Source organism: Stegostoma tigrinum, chromosome 33, assembly GCF_030684315.1.
Source record: "Stegostoma tigrinum isolate sSteTig4 chromosome 33, sSteTig4.hap1, whole genome shotgun sequence".
NCBI classification, from domain to species: Eukaryota; Metazoa; Chordata; class Chondrichthyes; order Orectolobiformes; family Stegostomatidae; genus Stegostoma; species Stegostoma tigrinum.
Window position 1 is genome coordinate 22,332,136 of NC_081386.1, and position 22,078 is coordinate 22,354,213.

The 22,078-nt window shown below is 39.8% G+C and overlaps 1 protein-coding gene across 1 annotated transcript in view; it reads left to right on the forward strand.

Moving 5' to 3' along the window:
* The window catches only part of clpxa (caseinolytic mitochondrial matrix peptidase chaperone subunit Xa), a 51,447-nt gene extending 31,720 nt beyond the window's left edge, over window positions 1-19,727 (forward strand). The window contains exons 7-14 of the mRNA XM_048562532.2: window positions 7,217-7,393; window positions 7,880-8,044; window positions 10,718-10,806; window positions 14,673-14,837; window positions 15,328-15,627; window positions 16,480-16,572; window positions 17,190-17,296; window positions 18,840-19,727. Coding sequence (XP_048418489.1) covers window positions 7,217-7,393; window positions 7,880-8,044; window positions 10,718-10,806; window positions 14,673-14,837; window positions 15,328-15,627; window positions 16,480-16,572; window positions 17,190-17,296; window positions 18,840-18,930 — 1,187 coding nt within the window. The 3' untranslated portion in view covers window positions 18,931-19,727. The remainder of the gene's footprint in view (window positions 1-7,216; window positions 7,394-7,879; window positions 8,045-10,717; window positions 10,807-14,672; window positions 14,838-15,327; window positions 15,628-16,479; window positions 16,573-17,189; window positions 17,297-18,839) is intronic.
* The last annotated feature ends 2,351 nt before the right edge of the window (window positions 19,728-22,078 follow it).

Below are 22,078 nucleotides of genomic sequence, written 5' to 3' on the forward strand. Positions count from 1 at the left end.
ACAGTGGGCTCCTGCTTTTAAAGAAATTAGAATCTGTCTCAGTTGAATCTAACTCCAGATTTACACCAAAGGTTTAGCTTTTTTAAAACTGAAATTGGCTCTGAAATCATTCAGTCATCTGTGTGACCTTCAACTAGTGCAGCTAGAAGCAATGCCTAATTTGACCTAACATTGATCAAATTTATTCCATATTGAAGTAAAATAGCAATTGAATTATGTCAGAGATAATGGAAACTGCAGATGCTGGAGAATCCAACATAACAAAGTGTGAAGCTGGCTGAACACAGCAGGCCAAGCAGCATCTCGGGAGCACAAAAGCTGATGTTTTGGGCCTAGACTCTTCCTACTTCCTACTTCCCACTTCCCACAGACAAAGGGTGTGGCCATGGGTACCCGCACGGACCCAAGCTGTGCCTGCCTCCTTTGTAGGTTACGTGGAACAGTCCCTCTTCCACACCTACACAGGCCCCAAACCCCATTACTTCCTCCATTACATTGATGACTGTATCCGCGCCGCCTCTTGCTCCCCAGAGGAGCTCGAACAGTTCATCCACTTCACCAACACCTTCCACCCCAACCTCAAGTTTACCTGGGCTATCTCCAACATATCGCTCACCTTCCTGGACCTCTCAGTCTCCATCTCAGGTAACCAGCTTGTAACTGATGTCCATTTCAAGCCCACCGACTCCCACAGCTACCTAGAATACACCTCCTCCCACCCACCCTCCTGCAAAAATTCCATCACCTAGTCCCAATTCCTCCGCCTCCGCCGCATCTGCTCCCAGGATGAGGCATTCCACTCCTGCACATCCCAGATGTCTGCGTTCTTCAAGGACTGCAACTTTTCCCCCCCGCAGTGGTCGAGAACGCCCTTGACTGCGTCTCCTGCATTTCCTGCAACACATCCCTCACACCCCGCCCCTGTCACAACTGCCCGAAGGGGATCCCCCTCGTTCTCTCACACCACCCCACCAACCTCCGGATAGAATGCATCATCCTCTGACACTTTCGCCATCTACAATCCAACCCCACCACCCAAGACATTTTTCCATCCCCTCCCTTGTCTGCCTTCCAGAGAGACCACTCTCTCCGTGACTCACTTGTCCGTTCCACACTCGCCTCCAACCCCACCACACCCGGCACCTTCCCCTGCAACCGCAGGAAATGCTACACTTGCCCCACGCCACCTCCCTCACCCCCATCCCAGGCCCCAAGATGATTTTCCATATTGAGCAGATGTTCACCTGCACATCTGCCAATGTGGTATATTGTATCCATTGTACCCGGTGTGGCTTCCTCTACATTGGGGAAACCAAGCGGAGGCTTGGGGACCGCTTTGCAGAACACCTCCGCTCGGTTCGCAATAACCAACTGCACCTCCCAGTCGCAAACCATTTTAACTCCCCCTCCCACTCTTTAGATGACATGTCCATCATGGGCCTCCTGCAGTGCCACAATGATGCCACCCAAAGGTTGCAGGAACAGCAACTCATATTTCGCTTGGGAACCCTGCAGCCCAATGGTATCAATGTGGACTTCGTCCCCTCCCCCCACTGCATCCAAAAACCAGCCCAGCCTGTCTCCGCCTCCCTAACCTTTTCTTCCTCTCACCCATCCCTTCCTCCCACCTCAAGCCGCACCTCCATTTCCTACCTACTAACCTCATCCCACCTCCTTGACCTGTCTGTCTTCCCTGGACTGACCTATCCCCTCCCTACCTCCCCACCTATACTCTCCTCTCCACCTATCTTCTCCTCTATCATCTTCGGTCCGCCTCTCCCTCTCTCCCTATTTATTTCATCACCCTCTCCCCATCCCCCTTTCTGATGAAGGGTCTAGGCCCGAAACGTCAACTTTTGTGCTCCTGAGATGCTGCTTGGCCTGCTGTGTTCATCCAGCCTCACACTCTGTTATCAAGCAATTGCATTGTCCCTTTTTTTAAAAAAAACATGATTTCATTGACCATGGACTAGCTAGTTCTTAAATCTAATCGTCAAGTTTTATGCTGCCAGCCCAGTTTTCTGAATCTTTCTTCCAAAGGAATCATCACACTCTGCTCTGCCCTTCAGGCACAGAAGGCCAATTTATGAAATTTGCTGAATCAGGTATCCTGCTTCATGCGGTCTCTGGGAAATCTGACCTTCCCTACGCAAGTTCTGCAAATTGTTCAGTAACAGCCAGGATCAAATTAGTCAGTTATTGAAAGATACTAATGATCTATTTTGCTTTAAACAATGATTTTATCACTTCACATGGTGACTCATTCAAATCTTTTTTTCCCCATTTCATCGTTTACATTTGTATTTAGTATTTTAATTCAAGCATATTGGCATAACCAAAAAACGTTTAGAACACTGGTATACATGCTGCATAAATTTTAAAATGCGGTGACACTTCTGGGTTGTCATATAGCGACAAGTTGGAATCTGAGGCCATTCCTCAAATTGAATATAATTTCAGCACGTTGAAGCAGCTTTTATTTTTCTTTTACCAACCATCTCGCTCCACTTAACTTTTTTTTAGTACTGTTAGTTTTTAACAGTCCAAGTTTAACAGTCTAAGTTCAAATCTATGTTTGATCTGAATGGGTAATTCGAAATGTCTCTTTAAAGGTGTGCTGACTACACTTGCCTTTATTGGTCAGTGCACTGAGTATAAGAGTTGGGAGATGATTGTTGTAGCTGTACAGGACATTGATAAGGCCACTTTTGGAGTACAGCATTCATTTCTGGCCTCCCCACTATAGAAAGGATGTTGTGAAACTTGAAAGGGTTTAGAAAATATTTACAAGGATGTTGCCAAGGTTGGAGAGTTTGAGCTATAGCAGGAGGCTGAATAGGCTGAGGCTTTTTTCTCTGGAGCATTGGGCCTGAGGGGTGACCTTTGTAGAGGTTTATAAAATCATGAGGGGCATGGATAGGGTGAATATGCCTTGGAGGGCATAGGTTTAATGTGAGAAGGGAAAGGTTTTAAACGGACCTAAGGGGCAACATTTTCATGCAGAGGGTGGTGTGTGTATGGAATGAACTGCCAGGATAAGTGGTGGAAGCTGGTACAATCACAACATTGAAAAGGCACCTGGATAGGTATCTGAATAGGAAGCATTTGGACGAATGTGGGCCAAATACTGGTAAAATGAGATTAGATTAATTTAGGATGTCTGATCTGCATTGAAGAGTTGGACCAAAGGCTCTGTGTACATCTCTATGACACTTTGAGTCTAAATGGAGGTATTACTTGATTGATCAAGTTAATAATTCATTTGCTGGTGGAGGGGGAAGAAAAGAGTTGCTTCTCATACCCATTTATTCTTGAACAAAAACAAGTTGCTGGAAAAGTTTAGGTCTGACAGCATCTGTGAGGAAAAATAAAAATCAGTTAAAGTTTCGGATCTGGTGACCCTTCCTCAGAACTGATGGTAGCTGGGAAAACGTTGGTTTATATGCATAAAATAGGGAGGGGGATGGGGTAGGGAGCAAACGATAGGATAAAGTCCCAAGAGAGAAGAGCAGGATAACAAAGTGTGGGGCTGGATGAACACAGCAGGCCAAGCAGCATCTTAGGAGCGCAAAAATTGACGTTTTGGGCCTAGACCCTTTCTGATGAAGGTTCTAGGCCTGAAACGTCAGCTTTTGTGCTCCTAAGATGCTGCTTGGCCTGCTGTGTTCATCCAGCCCCAGACTTTGTTATCTTGGATTCTCCAGCGTCTGCAGTTCACATTATCACTGATCGCAAGAGAGAAGAGCAGTTGGACAGTCAAAGAAGTAGATAACGATATGGCTAGGAGGGTGAATAGCTGTTCACGGGGATTGTTAGTGACTTACAATGGTTAGTGTGTAATATGCAGGCTATGTGATAACAAGGCCATTGTGTGGGATAGGGGGTAGGACAGGCGAGAGTTAAGGCCCTAAAAATTATTGAACTCAATATAGAGTCAGAAGGCTGCACAGTCACCAAGCAGAAAATGAGGTGTTATTCTTCTAGCTTGTGCTTCAAACATACCTTCATCTTGAAGGTATGTTTGAGCCATTGGATACTGGGGACGGAGGAGGAAGATGAACAGGTGTTGCATCTTTTGCCCTTTGCGGGGAAAGTGTCATGTGGCTGTGGGGCGTTTGTTGGGAGTGAAGGAAGAGTGGACCAGGAGGGAACAGTCCCTGCAGAAGTTGGGGAGGGGAAGAGAATGTATGTCTGGTGGTTGCATCTCCTTGGATGTGGCAGAAATTGCATCTGACCTTCTGGATGTGGATGCTGGTGGGATGGTAGGTAACGATAAGGGAAACCCTATTGCTGGTGCGGAATGGAAGAAATGGGGATAAGGGCGGAACAGTGGGAGATGGGTTGAACCCGATTGAGGGTCCCATTGACAACAGTACTGGGGGATCCTCAGTTGAGGAAGGTGGACGTTTCAGAGGCTCCCTTGTCGAAGTTGGCAGTATCCGAACGTATGTGACGGAGATGACGAAACTGAGAATGGGATGGAGACTTTGCAGGAAGCATCATGTGAGATTTGTAGTCCAGGTAGCTGTGGGAGTCACTGAGTTTATAGTGGATGCCCACCAAAATGTCCACCTTCTTCCTCAACTGAGGATTCCTTGGCACCAGTGTCGACTGCCGCCCTGCCCTCGTCAACCCTCCTGGTCGTTTCATAAGAAGTCTAACAGATTTGTAGTGTACACAGTTTAAAAATGAAACATTACATTTAGTAACATAAATACCTGGTATGTGGAATTTACTGGTATGAAATTTAGTCATTCAAAGTTGGAAATGAATGTAACCATAGAAAATACTTACATGAGTAAACCATTCAGCCCTTTAAGCCTGCTGCAGTCATCAATATGATGGTGGCTGATCATCCAACTCAGTACCCTGTGCCTGCTTTTGATCCATACCCTTTCATCCTTTTAGATCCAGGAGCTACATCTGTCTCCTTGAAATATTCACGTTTTGGCCTCAACCGCTACCTGTGGCAGAAAATTAGAAGACTCGTTAGAATTTCAAAGGCCTTTGGGCTCAAGTTTTTGTTTCTGAAAATTTTGCTGGGGCCTTTGTGAATTACCAGCTTATATTGATATTCTATGCGTGAGGTAAATTGTGAAAAATTGTTCCGTTTGCTCTATTGTGGACGAACAGTACCTGGAGCGCACCATGATAGCTCAAGCGGCAGCTAGGTGGCAGAGGGTCCTAACCTGGGGAGTTTCACATCTCATGCACAAATTTTGTGTGTGACATAGCTGGGAAGTGGAACTTATTCCTTGTACATCTGTGGGTTTTAGATAAATGCAGTATTATCCTGCAAATATATCCTGATGGCAATCATAGAGAGAAATAATACCACTGCCAGATTTTTGAATTGTAATATCTACTTAGTGTTTCATATGGTTTTAAACCATTAATTAAGCCATCTGAGACAAGTGTGGTTTGAATGTAGTTTTATTATGTCACTAGGTGTTGCACACTTGTACCTGGGTTGAATTCAAATGCTGTGCCCTCAACTGGTTAATCAAATAATTCATTAGAGAATGACAAGTGACCACTTGCTAAAGGTGCTTATTATGTAGGGATCTGGTAATGTAAGTGTACAACAGCAAACGAATAAGGGTTTTTGTGGTACAGTGGTATTGTCTCAATTTCTGGGCTCAAAGGCCCAGGTTCAAATCATTCCTTCTCCGTGGAGTGGGGTGATTAATGTGTGTGAATTGTTTTTTTTTCCAGAAGTACAAATATGCAGCAGTATGAGTTTCAACCTGAGCTTCAACCATGGGACACAAGGGAGGGGAAAAATATCTAATTGGGAAATAACCAAGAAAATAGCAGATTTAAGTGGGTGAAAGGAATGTATAATGAGAATAGAGTATTTACTTCGGAGCCAACTACTTAATTGGTGGTTGAAACAAAAGTCTACATCAAATTCTAATGTAATGGAAGAGGAGACTTCTTGGAAGAAAAACCATTTTTAACTTCAAAAACTGTTATGGAGATCTTGGTATTAGTATTGCAAATTTATTTTGGAGTCTCAGTATCCACAGTTAATCTATCTTTACCCGAACAACATACATGTAAATGAAACCTGACTAACTTTTATAACTTGGAGCTACTGAGGCTAGTTGCGTCCCTGATGATTGCATCTGGTATTAGTGAACTTTGTACACAAAGTGAAGGAAACCCTCCTGATCTGTATGGTTCAGCTGTCGTAATGTTGTATTAAGTTCATCGACATCAGAAACCTTGGATCTGTCCCTAAATGGTTGTGGGTCACAAGCTCCTAGAATTAGGAAAGAATATTCAAATTTGCAAAAGAGAAAATCCTAAGTTTGTGGGGAGAAGAAAAAAACTTCCTTCATATCAACCTGGAAAGATTGACAGTGTAGTACACCCTCAGTACTACACCCGAGAACACCAGCTTGCTCAGCAGTGAGATTTGAACCCACGACCTTGTGACTCAGAGACCTGAGTAGTGTCCACTGAGCCACAACTGGCTGGCAGTAGTGAGGATTCACATCGTTTGCCAATCTTTTTAACTGTAGTTGCAGAAATCGCTTGTTTTTATTTCAGAGTTGCAGCATTTTTATACTTTCCCACTCTCATGAGATGGAAGAATGCTTACTGCAAGTGGAGTAAAGTTCACAACAATGGACCTAGCCCTTAATTTTCTTAAGTGAGTGTACTTTATTCAGACTAGACTTGACTGTGCCTGTGTGTTCCTGAACTTGGTGCACCTGATACCAGAATGGGATGTATAATTGGAAAACCTTTTGTTCTACAACACTGGCTTCTTGTACTGATCGCCACACGTGCTATCCCAATTACATATGGAAGCTTTTTCTGACTTAATTCTGCTTTAGGACCAAATCATTAGAAAAGTTTTTTTTTTTATTTACGTACTTGATTCAAGTACAAAAGTATTTTTTTAAGAAAGTGAGATTCCGGTTTGTAAATCCTTTGGTGTGATAATTTTAAAATATTGTCTTGGAATCACTGTTTTTTAATGTGTCCTATTTCATTAGACATATGCTGGCACACACATTTTAAGGTTTAATTAATGCATTGATTAAATCCCTGTGATTCTACAAACATTAGAAAAACCAGCATAGTTATTATTGCAATGCATGTTGTACAATTACATTACCACAGTTCTAATTGCTACAGGATTTTTGGAAGTAAGTGTAAAATATTGAGATTCTCTTGTTCTTTCTTTACCTTGTGCTCTCTATAGAGTTGCTACAGATTGCAGGCATCAGTCCACACGGTAATGCACTTGGAGCCTCCATGCAACAGCAAGCAAGTCAGTCAATTCCCCCAGAGAAGCGAGGAGGAGAGGTGCTTGACTCGACTCATGATGATATTAAGTTGGAGAAAAGCAACATTCTGCTCCTTGGTCCCACAGGATCAGGTCAGCTTAAAATGCGAAACAAGTATTTATAATGCTGCTGCAAGCTTTAGTGATCACACAGTGGAACGCTGTTATTTTAGCTTAGCAAGTGTTATCAAAATTGTACAATATTTGAGTTTAAGTCAAAGCAAGTATCAAAATGAGAGAATTTGTCCTGTGTATTAATAGTCATGCTTGCAGATGTATGGTGGCAGGATTTAGACTATTTTGGTATGTTTCCTTTTAAATGCCAAGTATTGCATCCCATGATGAGTCAAACTACTGTTGTGAAAATAATTAATTGTCTTTATCAATCAGTAATTTTAATGTTCTTAGTCTTTTTTAAGATAGTGTTTTTCTTTGTAGGTGCACACTACTATTTTCTGATGCAGCACACATACTAAACCTGTGGATGTCACTGAATTACAGCATATACTGTCCTTTGAATGGAAGTGCTTAGCTATAAAGATGGTAAACATGTAAGATAAAAGATTTTCTTTCTGTCAGGCAAGACCTTACTAGCGCAGACCCTTGCCCGATGCCTAGAGGTTCCCTTTGCTATTTGTGACTGTACTACCCTGACCCAAGCTGGATATGTAGGTGAGGACATCGAATCAGTTGTGGCTAAACTCTTACAGGATGCCAATTATAACGTGGATAAAGCTCAGCAAGGTAAGATTTGAAGAAATTAATTTTATCCATCATAAGCTTTGAACAGCCTAAATTTTAAGTATGCACTCAAAGTTTAATTTTATATTCAAATCTTTATATTGCCCAGTCAAAATAAATAAAAGTAATAGCCTCACAGCACATCACTGAATATACTGCTATTTTTTCAGATGTCCTATTAATTTAATTATTAACAGTTAAAATTCAGTATTCTCAGTTCAGTATTCTCAAATGATCTTCCAGAGATGATGGAAGGGTATTGATTATCTCATCATTTCATAGACCTGGTAAAAGTGAAGTATTTTCTGGTTTACTATGGATGAAGTTTTTACCTTTTATGTTGATAACTTTTCAGTGAAGAATGTGTTGATGTTTTAAGCTTATATGTGAACTGCAATTCAAAAAATGAAATAAAATGCAATAAAACGAAATAAAGGGAGATTGAAAAATTATAAAGAACATCAGCAACTGTCTATCGTGTCTTCCATTGGTTGCTTTATCTGATCAAAAAATGTCAGCTTTTATTCACCCTTGGGATGTGGATTTCACTCTCTGGGCCAACATTTATTGTTTAGGCTTAGTTGGACTTGAGATTGTGGTGATGAGCTGCCATCTTGAAATGCTGCAGTTGATTTCCAGAGTTTTAATTCAGTGACACGAAAGGAACTTCTAAGTACTTTCTCTTACTTCTGAATCTGAGTGCAGAGTGGATTGGAGGAGAACTTGCAGCTGATGTTGTTTCCATGCATCTGATGCCCTTGTTCTTCTAGATTGTGTGGCAGTTGTGGGTTTGAAAGGTACTGTCTAAGGACCTCCGTTATGGTGAGGTTTGAATTATTGTCTTCAGATCAGTAGGTCAGAACTCTGAATTACTAGTTCAGTAATTTAATCTGTATGCTTTGGTACAACTCCCTTAATGTGTCATATTTAATAAAATGAATATGCATTTCCATGCTATTGTTAATTCCTATTAAGAGTATTACAGTTGGTATAGTCAAGCTTCAGTGTAGAAAACAAAGTTACTACATTGCAAGCAGCAGAACTGGGAAACCTTTATCATCACTCTGTCACTGCAAAACACTCAAGTTTAGCACAACTACTGACTAGAACTCCTCCTGTATGTAGCTGTAATCATAAGACATAGGAGTGGAAGTAAGGCCATTCAGCCCATCGAGTCCACTCCGCCATTTAAATCATGGCTGATGGGCATTTCAACTCCACTTCCCTGCACTCTCCCTGTAGCCCTTAATTCCTTGCGAGATCAAGAATTTATCAATCTCTGCCTTGAAGACATTTAACGTCCCAGCCTCCACTGCGCTCCGTGGCATTGAATTCCACAGGCCCACCACTCTCTGGCTGAAGAAATGTCTCCTCAATTCTGTCCTAAATTGACCCCCTCTAATTCTAACGCTGTGCCCACAAGTCCTAGCCTCCCCACCTAACGGAAACAACTTCCCAGCGTCCACCCTTTCTAAACTGTGCGTTATCTTGTAAGTTTCTATTAGATCTACTCTCAACCTTCTAAACTCTAATGAATACAATCCTAGGATCCTCAGCCGTTCATCTTATGTTAAGCCTACCATTCCAGGGATTATCAGTGTGAATCTCCACTGGACACGCTCCAGTGCCAGTATGTCCTTCCTAAGGTGTGGGGCCCAAAATTGGACACAGTATTCTAAATGGGGCCTAACCAGAGCTTTATAAAGTCTCAGAAGCACATCGCTGCTTTTATACTCTAGCCCTCTTGAGATAAATTACAACATTACATTCACTTTCTTAATCACGGACTCAACCTGCAAGTTAACCTTTACAGAATCCTGGACTAGCACTCCCAGATCCCTTTGTACTTCAGCTTTATGAATTTTTTCACAGTTTAGCAAATAGTCCATACCTGTATTCTTTTTTTCCAAAGTGCAAAACCTCACATTTGAATTTCATCAGCCATTTCCTTGACCACTGTCCTAAACTGTCTAAATCTTTCTGCAGCCTCCCCACCTTCCCAGTACTGCCTGCCTGTCCACCTAACTTCATAGTTAGTCAACCTGTTATTACACAGGTGTAACCTGAACCCAGGCGTCCTGGCTCAAAGGTGAGGATACTACCACTGAATGAAATCATGGCTTGCAGTTTCTGGGTCCTGTTGAATAATTCAAAGGTTTGCATATCTATTGTTTGATAGCATTTTCTCCATCAATGGTTCCACTGTCCTCTGTCAGGCATTTCTTCACCCTCAATCATTGACTCCCGCATTTCCTATATCATCATAATAGCTAAAATTCACAAGTATTTAATTTTATATATCTTGAGGGATTTGGAGATAAATTATGCAAAATTCTTTTCAAAATTAGACTTGAAATCACGTGTTTATGGACTTTTTTCTCTCTCTCCACCCCACTCTCTTAAACCCCACTGCAACTTTAAGCAAATGACCTTGACACTTCCTGATAGCAATACCGAGTAGTCTTGTAACATTGGTGTTTTTATTTTGTAATGAGACATAAAGCAGCAGCATCTTCTGTCATTATGGGGGATTAAAAAAAAAATCTGGCAATTTTCTCAATTCTCCTGGTGCAATGACTGCTGTGCTATAAATATCAATCAGCAGGTAGATTCACTGGTCATTTAGCTAATTGCTATTTGTGGGATTTTTGTATGCATTTTGCTATTGTTTTCCAGGAATAGTCTTCTTGGATGAAGTAGATAAGATTGGCAGCGTGCCAGGGATTCATCAACTACGTGATGTGGGTGGTGAAGGTGTTCAGCAGGTGAGCTTCAAGGAATTTCAATCAAATGAATGAGTTAATGGGAAAATATTTTTGGCTAAACCTTTTTCAACATGCATATGACAAAATAATTGACTGATTACATGTAGTCTTTTGGGGACCAAAGAAGTAGGCTAGACATTGAATTAGAATTGGCTGGTGATATTATGACCTAGACAGAGTCTTAGGACTAAAGTCTCTGGGTCGTAAGAAGTTGAGAAGTTAAACATGACTGTTAAATGCAGCCAGTTCATCAACATTTATTAGGAAGAATTTGGAAACCTTGATCAAGAAAAAAAACATCATCCACTTGTACACCAACCAGGGAGGCAATGGAATAATTGTATTATCATGGACTAGTAATCCACAGACGCTGGGAACCTGGGTTCACATTTCACTGAGGCTGGTGGTCGAATTAAAATTCAAAAAGAAATCTGGAATTAAAAGCCTAATGGTGACCATAAAACCATTGTTGATTATGCTAAGAACTCATCTCATCCATTATGTCATTTCAAGGAAGGAAATCTGTCGTCATTGTCTGGTCTGGCATATGTTTCACTCTAGACCCACAGCAATGTGTTTGATACTTAACTGGCCTCTGAAATGGCATTGCAGATCTTTGCTGTTTCAAACCACTAAAACACCTCGAATGAAACCAGATAGAAACTCTGGCATCAACCTAGGCACCAGAAACAACAACAGCATCTCAGCCCTGTCAACCCAGCAAAGTCTATACAACTAGCAGCTAATGCAAAATGTAGGATAATTGTCTCTGAGACTGATCAGAGAACTGTATGACATGGTCATCAGGAAATTATACCTTGCAGACAATGACCCAGACAATGCCATCACCATCCCTCAGTCTGTCATATCTCACCAGCAGGACAAATGAGCAGAGCTTGCAGCTCTGTGTTGTGGAGTTGAGTGAGTTACCTGGGAGTCCTCAAAGTTGACTCCAGACTCATGAAATCTCATGGCATCTTGCCACGGACATTTGATTATAAAAAGCTGCCCAGCTAATAAGTCAGCATTCCTCCATGTTGAATGTCATTTGGAGGAAACAGTGAGGGTGCCAAGGGCACAAAATATACTCCAGGGGTAGGATCTTTAACAGCCATCATTGAGTGTGATATGTGGTGAACAAATCAACAAGAGGGAATGAATCTATCCATGACAGTATCAGTAGGAATGACCACCTCACAGCAGAGCTCTTGAAGACAAAATCCTGTCTTCACATTGAGAAAGGCCTCCATTGTGTTGTGGTAATTGAGGTAGATTTCTAATAATCTGTAGCCTCGTGACATGGCCTATCCCCTACTATGCCATTACCATCCCCTGGTTGGGATGTACAAGGGAAAATGGCTGTCGATGTTGGAGGTCAGTTCTCACAGCGAGAGGACATCATGCACAGGTTCCTCAGGCTGGTGTCATAGGCCCAACAATCTTTAGCTACTTTTTCAATTACCTTTTACCATAACGTCAGAAGTGGGGATGCGTGTATTGTGAAATGTTCAGCAGCAGTTGTGTTCAAATGCAGCAAGACTTAGACAATATACAAGCCTGAGCAAATAAGCGGCAATAATTTTCGCATTACACAAGGGTCAAGGAGTACATCTAATGAGAGAATCCAACCACTGCCTCTTGACATTCAGTGGTGGTGTTGGAAAATCCGCCAGTGTCAACTCAAGTTTACTACTGATCGGAAACAGAACAGGACTAGCCACACAAATTCGGAGCCTGCAGTGAGTAATATGCCACCTAAATCCTAAAAGCCTGCCCTCCACCTGCAAGGCAAGAGTTAGGAGTGTGTTGGGATAGTCCCCACACACCTAGACGATGCAGCTCCAAAAACACTCAAGAAACTTGCTGCCATCCAGGAAAAGCAGCCTGCTTGATTGTCACCACATACATAAACATGCATTCTCTCCACCTCTAGTTTCAGTAGCAGCAGTGCGTACCATTGACAAGATGCATTGCACAAATTCATTAAAGCTCCAACGACAGCACTTTCCAAATCAGTGACCATGACCATTGAAAAGGATAAGGAAACAGATACATGGGAGCTCTACCACCTTCAAGTTCGTCTACAAGCCACTCATCATTCTGACTTGGGAATATTGGAAGCAGTTTCCTTACTGAAAGTCCTGGAACACCACTACTGTATTTGTCATGCCATAACTCAATGCACTCATTTGAACTCCGACTACAAAATTATACAACTGAAATAAAGGTTGGAAGATGAGTAAACTCTGGCAAAGATAGTACATAGAGTTTTATATCTGCCCTTTTAAAGCTTTTCTGCTTTAAATTTGTTTATATTTGCCCATTCTCATTTGAAGTGACATTCCTGGTCTTAACATCCCTTATTTTGTGGTTATGCATCGGTTCATTACATCTCTTGCATCATCACGAGAGCCCTTTTTGGGCTGTTGGAGTTTGTGCTTATGTCTGCGCACTAGTCAAATCATGTTGTAAATAGTACTTACCACTGTTTCTGCTGTAAACTGTTTTAAATGTTTATTTCTTGTATTTCTCTGTTTTGTACCTGTATTGAGGAACTTGTGCTGTAAATTTCTTCAAATGATCTGTGCAAGAAAGAAGCCTACGTTCCTCGCTGAAACTTTCCTTTCTTTGGTTTGCAAATTATTTCAGCTAGGAATGCACAGTGCTGCACATTTTATGTTACAGTATTTCAAATGTTGCAAAGTCTTTTCTGACAGAAGTTCCTCAAACCTAATTATGGCTTTAACATTGATTCCTATGGGAATCAGTGCTTCACTTAAAGTTGTAATTTTCAATAACGTAGCCACTATTTTAATTTCAGGTGATTATTCGTTAGATTTCAGCAGCATCTGGAATGGTGGAACAAGCAAAACAATATGACAAAGGAATCTCAGCACAAATGTTTGATGATATTTTCGTGGGATTAATGAGGAGAGGAGAAGTAATAAATGCTGAACCACAGTTTTAAAGGGGGCGTAAGAAAAGGCTTTTGTGCACAATCATTGAACACCAAGACTTGTTAACAAAGCAGTTAATAAAAATTTGGAAATCTGGATTTTATATATAGAGCTGTAGAGTGCAAAGAACAGGACAATATTTATTCCAGAACCCTCACCCCATCCCCCTCTCTGATGAAGGGTCTAGGCCCGAAACGTCAGCTTTTGTGCTCCTGAGATGCTGCTGGGCCTGCTGTGTTCATCCAGCCTCACATTATCAATATTCTAAGTTTATTTAAAGCACTGGATCAGTTCCAGCTGGAATATTATCTACTTCCAGGTATCACAATTGGGAACGGTACAAAAACTTTGAAGATGCTGCAGTAGAGTTTACTGAAATGATTCCAGAATTGAGAATAGACTGAAGAATTTTTTTTTTCTTTAGTGTGGAGAAGGCTAACATATGACAAAAAATAGAGGATAGAGTTTTCTAAAAGTTTAGATAATTTTCTTTGTTTTCTCTCTTTCCAATGGCTTAACCAGAACCACAGGTTTAAGATGATTTTGCTGGAGAACCACCAGCAACATGAGAAAGCATTTAAGTGATTAGCATTTAGATTGTCTATCTACTACCATTTTAGATAATACATTCAGTAGACTTCAAAGGGAATTTGACATTTTTTTGAGGAGGAGGAACATGCACAAATGTGAGACAGGAGTGGGACTGTCTGGATTCCTCTTCACAGCTATAGGAGATTCCCTGTGCCAAATAGCCTGTTTTATGATTGCTAGCTGTTAGTCGACTACTTTTTACTTAAGGTGTTATGGGAAGGTGACAATAGTGCAACAACTGTAGTATGAATAATTCTGGTTCCGTTAGTCAATTTGACATGTACATGTTTGTAAAGAATTTAATTTTCTTTTACACAGGGGCTGTTGAAGCTGCTTGAGGGCACAATTGTCAATGTTCCAGAAAAAAATTCAAGGAAATTACGAGGAGAGACTGTTCAAGTGGATACAACTAATATTTTATTTGTGGCCTCTGGTGCTTTCAATGGTCTGGATCGGATTATCAGCAGGAGAAAGAATGAAAAGGTAAGCCTTCTCTGACTAGTTCTCTCTCCTTGTTAGCTAGGAGAAGTCAGCCATATGTGTTTGTAATTGGTACTGTGTTCCCCTCTGCAACCTTATTCAAATGGTCATCTTTCAGATGGTTAAAGCCTGCAGATTATTGGTCGTGACTTCTTTGCAGCGAAACTTGGTAATTGTCCTTAAATAATTTCTGTACCAAGTGTACATATTAAATACTGATTTTTTTTGATAAAAAGGAGGATGATGGTGATGCATTGGAAACTGTTAAACATGTTGAAGCGCACAGCCCATTATGGGGGGTGGAAATACATTGGCAAAAGGAAGTTAAATAATTTACATGCTCTTTTCTGAGGACATCTATAGAATTATCAACTCTATCAAATGAAATTTGACTATTCTGAACGCAATTCTTGATTATAAGTAACTGTTTTTGACGATGTAAATAATTTGCACACATTAGCATTTTAGTTACAGTTTCTGTCTCTGTCTACAGTATCTTGGATTTGGCACCCCGTCTAATCTTGGCAAGGGGAGAAGGGCAGCAGCTGCTGCTGATTTAGCAAATACAAGCGGTGACAATAATACTGTCCAGGAGTTAGAAGAAAAGGACAGGTTACTTCGCCACGTTGAGGCCCGGGACCTGATAGAATTTGGAATGATTCCAGAATTTGTAGGACGTCTGCCTGTGATAGTTCCACTACACAGTTTAAATGAGGACACACTGGTGCGAATTTTAACGGAACCTCGAAATGCTGTAGTCCCACAGTACCAGGCTTTGTTTAGTATGGATAAGGTGAGAGTCACTACTCTTTTATTAGTCACCAAAGAGGGAATTTTCCCTTTTTCTTTCGGCAAAATAAGTGTCATGGCTTACTTTTTATTTAGATGTTTGTCGAAAACAGGAGGGAACAAATGAAAAGACCCTCAGCCCATCCGCTCACTTGCTTAGGTCTACTTACATAACCTCTCGTGGATCAGTTTTGCAAGCCTCATTAGATTGTAGATTTTCATTGCTTTCTTTGCTCTTTACATTGCTCATGATGTGTTTAAATGAACTGAGAATCTCTTCAATTGATTAGAGTGCAAATGATTAAAGGATTTCGTGTTTAATTTCCATGCTAACCCTTAATTATGCTTGATTTTTTAAAATGTGAAATACCCCCTTGAAATTTTCTTTAGGGAATAGATCACTCCTGTGCTGGGGCCCAACTATATACCTTCTCAAACCAGTTGCACAAAAGTAGTATTTGGATTTTAGCTCCTGGTTTTCTTTTGTTTTGCCATTGCAGCCTTCTGAGACAGCTTTGGCTGAGAATGGCAACTGCTGATTGTAAGTGCATTTATATTACCAGTAAATACAACAGGGGTTTCACAAGTGCCCCTCTGTCAAGTTTTGAAATAGAAAAATATAATGCTGAATCGGTAGAACAGTAGTTTAAAAGATGTACTGCAAATGCATTTTTGATCTTCAGTGGATGATATAAAAATTGAAAAGCTTATGCAAAATATGAACTCGTATAAAATTATTTCCACTGCATTTTTCATTTGTAGAATAATTTAGATTTCATGTTTTTACTCAAGAATTGTCTGGAGGCTTTAATTTAATGAATGTATTGCTGACTTTAATTTTTAACATTTTGTTTAGTGTGATCTTAATGTATCTGAGGATGCCTTGAGAGCCATAGCTCGACTTGCTCTGGAAAGGAAGACTGGTGCCAGGGGCCTTAGATCGATCATGGTAAGTTGCTAAAAGGATTTTAAAAAGTCTAGTTAACACTTACTGTTGTTTTTTGACGAGTTCAAGAAGAGTGAGAGATTTAGTGACTATGTCAAAAATGCAGTTTTCCGACAGTGTAGGCTGGGTCAAAATGAAAACAGTCTGTCAACGAGTAATATATATATTTTAAATCTAAACTTGAATTTTAGAATTAGCTAGTTATTGTAGTGTGATGTGCAGTAAATTTGAGAGACCGGTTTGCTTTGTCTCATATATTCATGCAGTTTTGTGAAATCTTAAGATATATTTTCTATAGTCTTCTATTTGAAGCTAAGGATTACAAAGCAGAAATTGCATTTATATCACCCCTTTTAAAGTAATGATCCAAGATGCTTCACAGAAGAGTGATCAAATATATTTTCACAGAGCCACTCATGGGGTTTCTGGGACCACTAGATGCTTGGCATCAACGAAGCACCCTCAAACTGGTGCAGCCATTCAACTTACAATTAAGTGAAATGCCCAAAAACGTAAAGGAGAACAAAGTCTAGTTTGAGAGTTACTTTGGTTAGTAGGTTTGGGAGTGAAGAGTGTGACGAAGTGCAACTATGACTTCTAAAACCAAAATGTACTTTCAGGAAAAGTTGCTGTTGGAGCCTATGTTTGAAGTGCCAAATTCAGACATTGTAGCCGTAGAAGTGGACAAAGACATTGTGGATGGAAAGAAACCACCCGCATACATACGGTAAACTTTCAAGGGTTATGTCGTTCTGGATAATGTGAAGATTTTACTGAATTTGCCTCATGCACAATTGTGTGAGAATCAGTGATAATGGGAATCCGATCTGTTTTGCATATTTGTGCAATTCAATCTAGACAACACCACTTAGCAGATGGATAAAAGGTCCTGTTTAACATTGCTAGCCAATTTTAGTTATCCACGTAAACAGATTGTTAGTGACAATATCACAATTAAAATTCCAGAAATGCAGATTTTCCCAATGAACTCTCTGAAATCTATGGGTATTACAGTTTCTTGGACTGTGAAGTTCTTTGCACCCTTGCCTGTCTGTCCTGACTAACTGGAATAAGCTTTTTGTAATCCTTGCAGAGTCTGGTAACAAGTCAAATCCATTTGAGATTCCTGAAACAATGGAACAGCCATCTTAAACTCAGACCAAGACATTTCTGATGCCTATCAGCAAGTGCAATGATGTCACCAGAAACCTTTTAAGTGGCATCTCCCTTTGTTTTAAATAATTCTTTCAATGAACTCAAATCTGACCCGAGATGCATGATTTAACTTTGTCTTCTTACTTCCTTCTTCCTGAAGCGCACAGTAGACTGTTGGTCCTTCCTAGCAGTAGTAATTCTGCCATGATGCAATTTTCACCTTATTGATTTGAGTCGATGGAGTACAGTTCCTGAGGAAATGTAGCACTATATTTTCTCTCAAACTTAAAATCAAATTCATGTTTGGAAAATATAATAAATCGAGCAGAGGTTTGGATAAATTCTTCTGCAGGACTGGGGACCAAAACCTTTTGTAGGACTTATGCAATGGAAACTTCTGTAATTTGCAGAAGAGCCAAGCTGAAAGATCATTAATTCTGGTAATGACAGAATAGCCAAGGGGAAATTTGGTTCCTAAACTTGGTTGAGTTCATTTGTAACCATACCAATTCTTTCAGAATTCATTTGTTATCTTGGGTAGGTTGTGACATCAACAAAATTCCATCTGCAGTACAGTAAAACTAAGCTCTATTTAGAAATTGGTTGCTGTGACTTTGTTATTTTTCATGTGCTTTTGCAGTATTGAAATACTTTAACATGAAAGAATTCATCAACAGTTGTCTTGTCCCCGTTTTCGCCCACTGAGCCACGTGCTTTTGACATATATTGCAGTGTTCATAAACTTTTGGGTATGAAAGCACATCAAAAGTTGCTGATACTTGCACTAGATTGTTAGCTTTTACTCAATTTAGTCTGCTTGCCCAAAGGACAACTATAGTGCATCATGATAGTGTCATCAGCACAACATTTTAATCAGGTGTTACCTGAATCTAACCATAATCAGTACCAGCTTAGAAGCACTACAGTGGACTTGAGAAATCAATTTTGTTGCAACCCCTCACCCCTCAAATTTCATTTTAGAAAAGTGACTTTTTTTTAAAAAATCACTTTTGCTGGCAGTTTTGCTATTGGAACAAATATTTTGAATTTTTAAAAAATGTATACATTCCTCCAGTAATTCGTTTTCAACCGAGCAAATGCTTTCTTGTGTTTAGAGCCCCGTCTAAGGAACCTGTTGAAGAAGAATACGATTCCGGTGTGGAAGATGATCGGTGGCATCGCCAAGCAGATGCAGCTAATAATTAAACAGCTATTATTTGGAGCAATTTGTGCAAAAAAAAAGCCTCATACAATATGAAAGTATTTTACTTTTTAATTTTAAATGTGTTATTAACCCATTACTCTCACCAGAGAGTTATTCTTCGAAGAGAACAGCTTTTTGGAAAGGGCTGAAAGACTCCTCCCTTTGACATGATCTCAGCAGACCAGTGAAACTGATCACGTATTTGTATAATAGCAAAATTTTGTACAGTGGCCATTATGCTCTGTGAATTTTACTGTAAACACATTTTGGATGTGTTTGTTACAATTTTTAGCAGCTGCTTCCCTACAGTAACTGTTTAGGAACACAAGATGCATCTTTGCACCCCATGTAAAGAACAGAAGATCTTACCAAATATCCCTTTAATTTTCTTTGCATCTAGAAATTTTGCTGTTACTTTGAGCTAGATGTGCTGTGGTCAAATTACAAAGTTTTCTTTTAAAATTTAGATTCCCTGTTTGCATTTAGTATTGAGGAATCAAATTGAGGCACAAGAAGTGTCAATGGGATTAAACAATAAACAGGTTTTATTAACACAGTATTGCAGGGATTTCAGCTTCAATTTTTTTGATTTCAATAGTTTGAACATGATTTTGATTTCATTTTGCTTGTGCTAAAGTATACATAATATTGTTTTAGATGCATTTAATATGCTGCACAAGAAACAAACCCATAACATTTTTCTGAACTTCCTTTTATGCTATTGTTGACCAGAAACAGGATGGATTTTTGTCCTTTTAAAAATTGACTTCATTGCAACATTAAAGGATTTGAAGATGAATTATTGTAAATCTCTGGTTATTCAAATAAAATGTGTATGGTAAGCACTTTACAAACTGTGACATTTGTTAAAACAAACAGTGAACATGTAGACTTGGAACAGTTTTAAACAATTAATGGAGACATGGAGAAAAGAAAAGTAAAAACTGGTACACATTTTGGAGCTGTACATGTAAACCGGAACTGATACTATATCCAGAAACTGCAGCAGGGGAAATGCCAGATGGCATTTTGTCTTAAATTTGGGCTAGAAATGTTTTAACACAGAATATTTCAATATATTGAAATTTCTACCAAATCATTGTAATTGAGCATGAGGAATTAGAAGAGCAAATTTTAGGGAGGAAAGGTGTAAGAGGAATTTTTCACTTTACCAGAGTTCAAGAATACCTTAACAAATGGTATCAAGCTGTTCAGTCCTGGATTGCATTGTAACTGAGCCAATTTCTACAAATGGATGTCAAAAGTGGATTGGAGTAGAACTTATAAATCCACATCAGTAATCCTAGAGTTATGAGGCATATTCAGCAGGTTCACTCAATGCTGGAAAACCAGAGTATTGGATGAAACCCATGATTTATGCTTCATTGTTTACTGGATGGTTTCTTTGTCCATTTAACCATAAGGAGACTTTATTTCTCAGTAAATTATTATTGTGGATTCTTCTCACTTTCTGTATCTCCTGCAATCCCACAAGGGCAAGAATCCGGTATTGAAACTGCCAACACTATTGATCAATAAGTTTGCAGGTAATTTAAAATTTTCAACACTGAAGACCCATTAAATAATACTTAAAATAGGCATTGTAGAGTCATTTTCAAAGTGTGAGAGGCGGGTGAAGTAACCTTAACATTTTCCCATGCATATCATAATGGATGAATTTCGAAGACCCTTGGTGTACGGATAATAGCCCAAGGAAGAAATTGAGTTTACAGTGAAGATTCGGTTCTTGGAAAATTCAGAGCAGCTACAAAACCACACAGTTGCAAGTGCATTTTCACAATAAGCAGAAACTGCGGTGCCTGGCAAGGAACAGTGACCAGTAGTCTTCAAAGCAACTTGTGATTCTCTTCCATCTTTGTTAGTAACATTCTCAAAAGGTAATGCCTGTACTGTGAAGGGGTACATCTCTTGCTATGAATAAGTATTCCCAGCTCTCTCTTCAACCAACTGTGAAACCTAATTCAGCAAAAACCTTAGCAATCATCTCCCTAAGTGGATTGCTAGTCATTTAGCTAAATTCACATTTCTTACAGATTATTTTAAAAAGTAAGAAAATCATTTTGAACAATGACCTGTAAACCAAGTAAGATGTTCAGAGATGTGATAACTAACATTAAATTTTCCTCCTCTTCAGAACAAGTTTCCAAATAATATGAGCCTTCATCACTGTAAGTGTACATTAGATAGTATACAAAACTATTTATACAGAAATAAGAACAATAAAAGTTAAATATGTAAGAATCTGTATAATATACTAGAAGCTTGACAATCCTTCTGGAAATGGTGATGGTACCATCTGGAGTTCTAACCATAACACTTGGTTATTCTTGACTTGCATGTGTGTTGGTAGCTTGTGCGTTGTTCGTGTTAGTTATTGTCATAATGGTCTTCCACACCTTTATTATCCAAGCAAATTTTGCATGCTGTGCACAATCATGTACTCCCTGTTTAGCCAATACAGTTTTTGTTACTTGCTTTCTTGGGGTCCCAGTGTAAATTCTGCACTACTTCAGTTCTTGTCGGAAGCTTTCTCCTCTGGTTTCCAAACCCACATTCACTGTCATCATCCTGATTCTTGGTTCATTAGCGTACTCAGCTCTTCAAAGCAATAATATCACTTTTAATCTGGTCCAGAATGAATATGTTGTTAACAATGGTCCCTTCTAAACTGAACTGGGACATGGTCAAGAGATAAGGGAGCACCTAAGTGTTAATTGGAACATATATCCAGGAGTTGGTCAGGATTGGAGAGAGCAAACTGGAGTTTGTATTGAACTATGAAATGCAAATAAATAGTTCATCATCCATTTATGGAAGCCGGTATTGATCTAACAATGTAACAATTGCAAGTGGAATTCTGCTAGGTTCCTCTCTGAAAATGGAAAGCCTCTGAGGCCTTTGTCAGAGGTCAGTGGGTGGTGGTTAACATCATTGTGAAACCTAGAAAGATTAAGCACTGGTTGAGGCCTGTTTGTGTACTGCAGCCTATTCAATACATCAACTTGGACGTTATTGATAATGGTCCAAAAACACAGTTGCTAGAAAAGCTCAGCAGGTCTGACAGCATCTGTGAAGGAGAAAACAGTTAATGTTTCAGGTCCAGTGACCCTTCCTCAGAAGGGTCTGAGG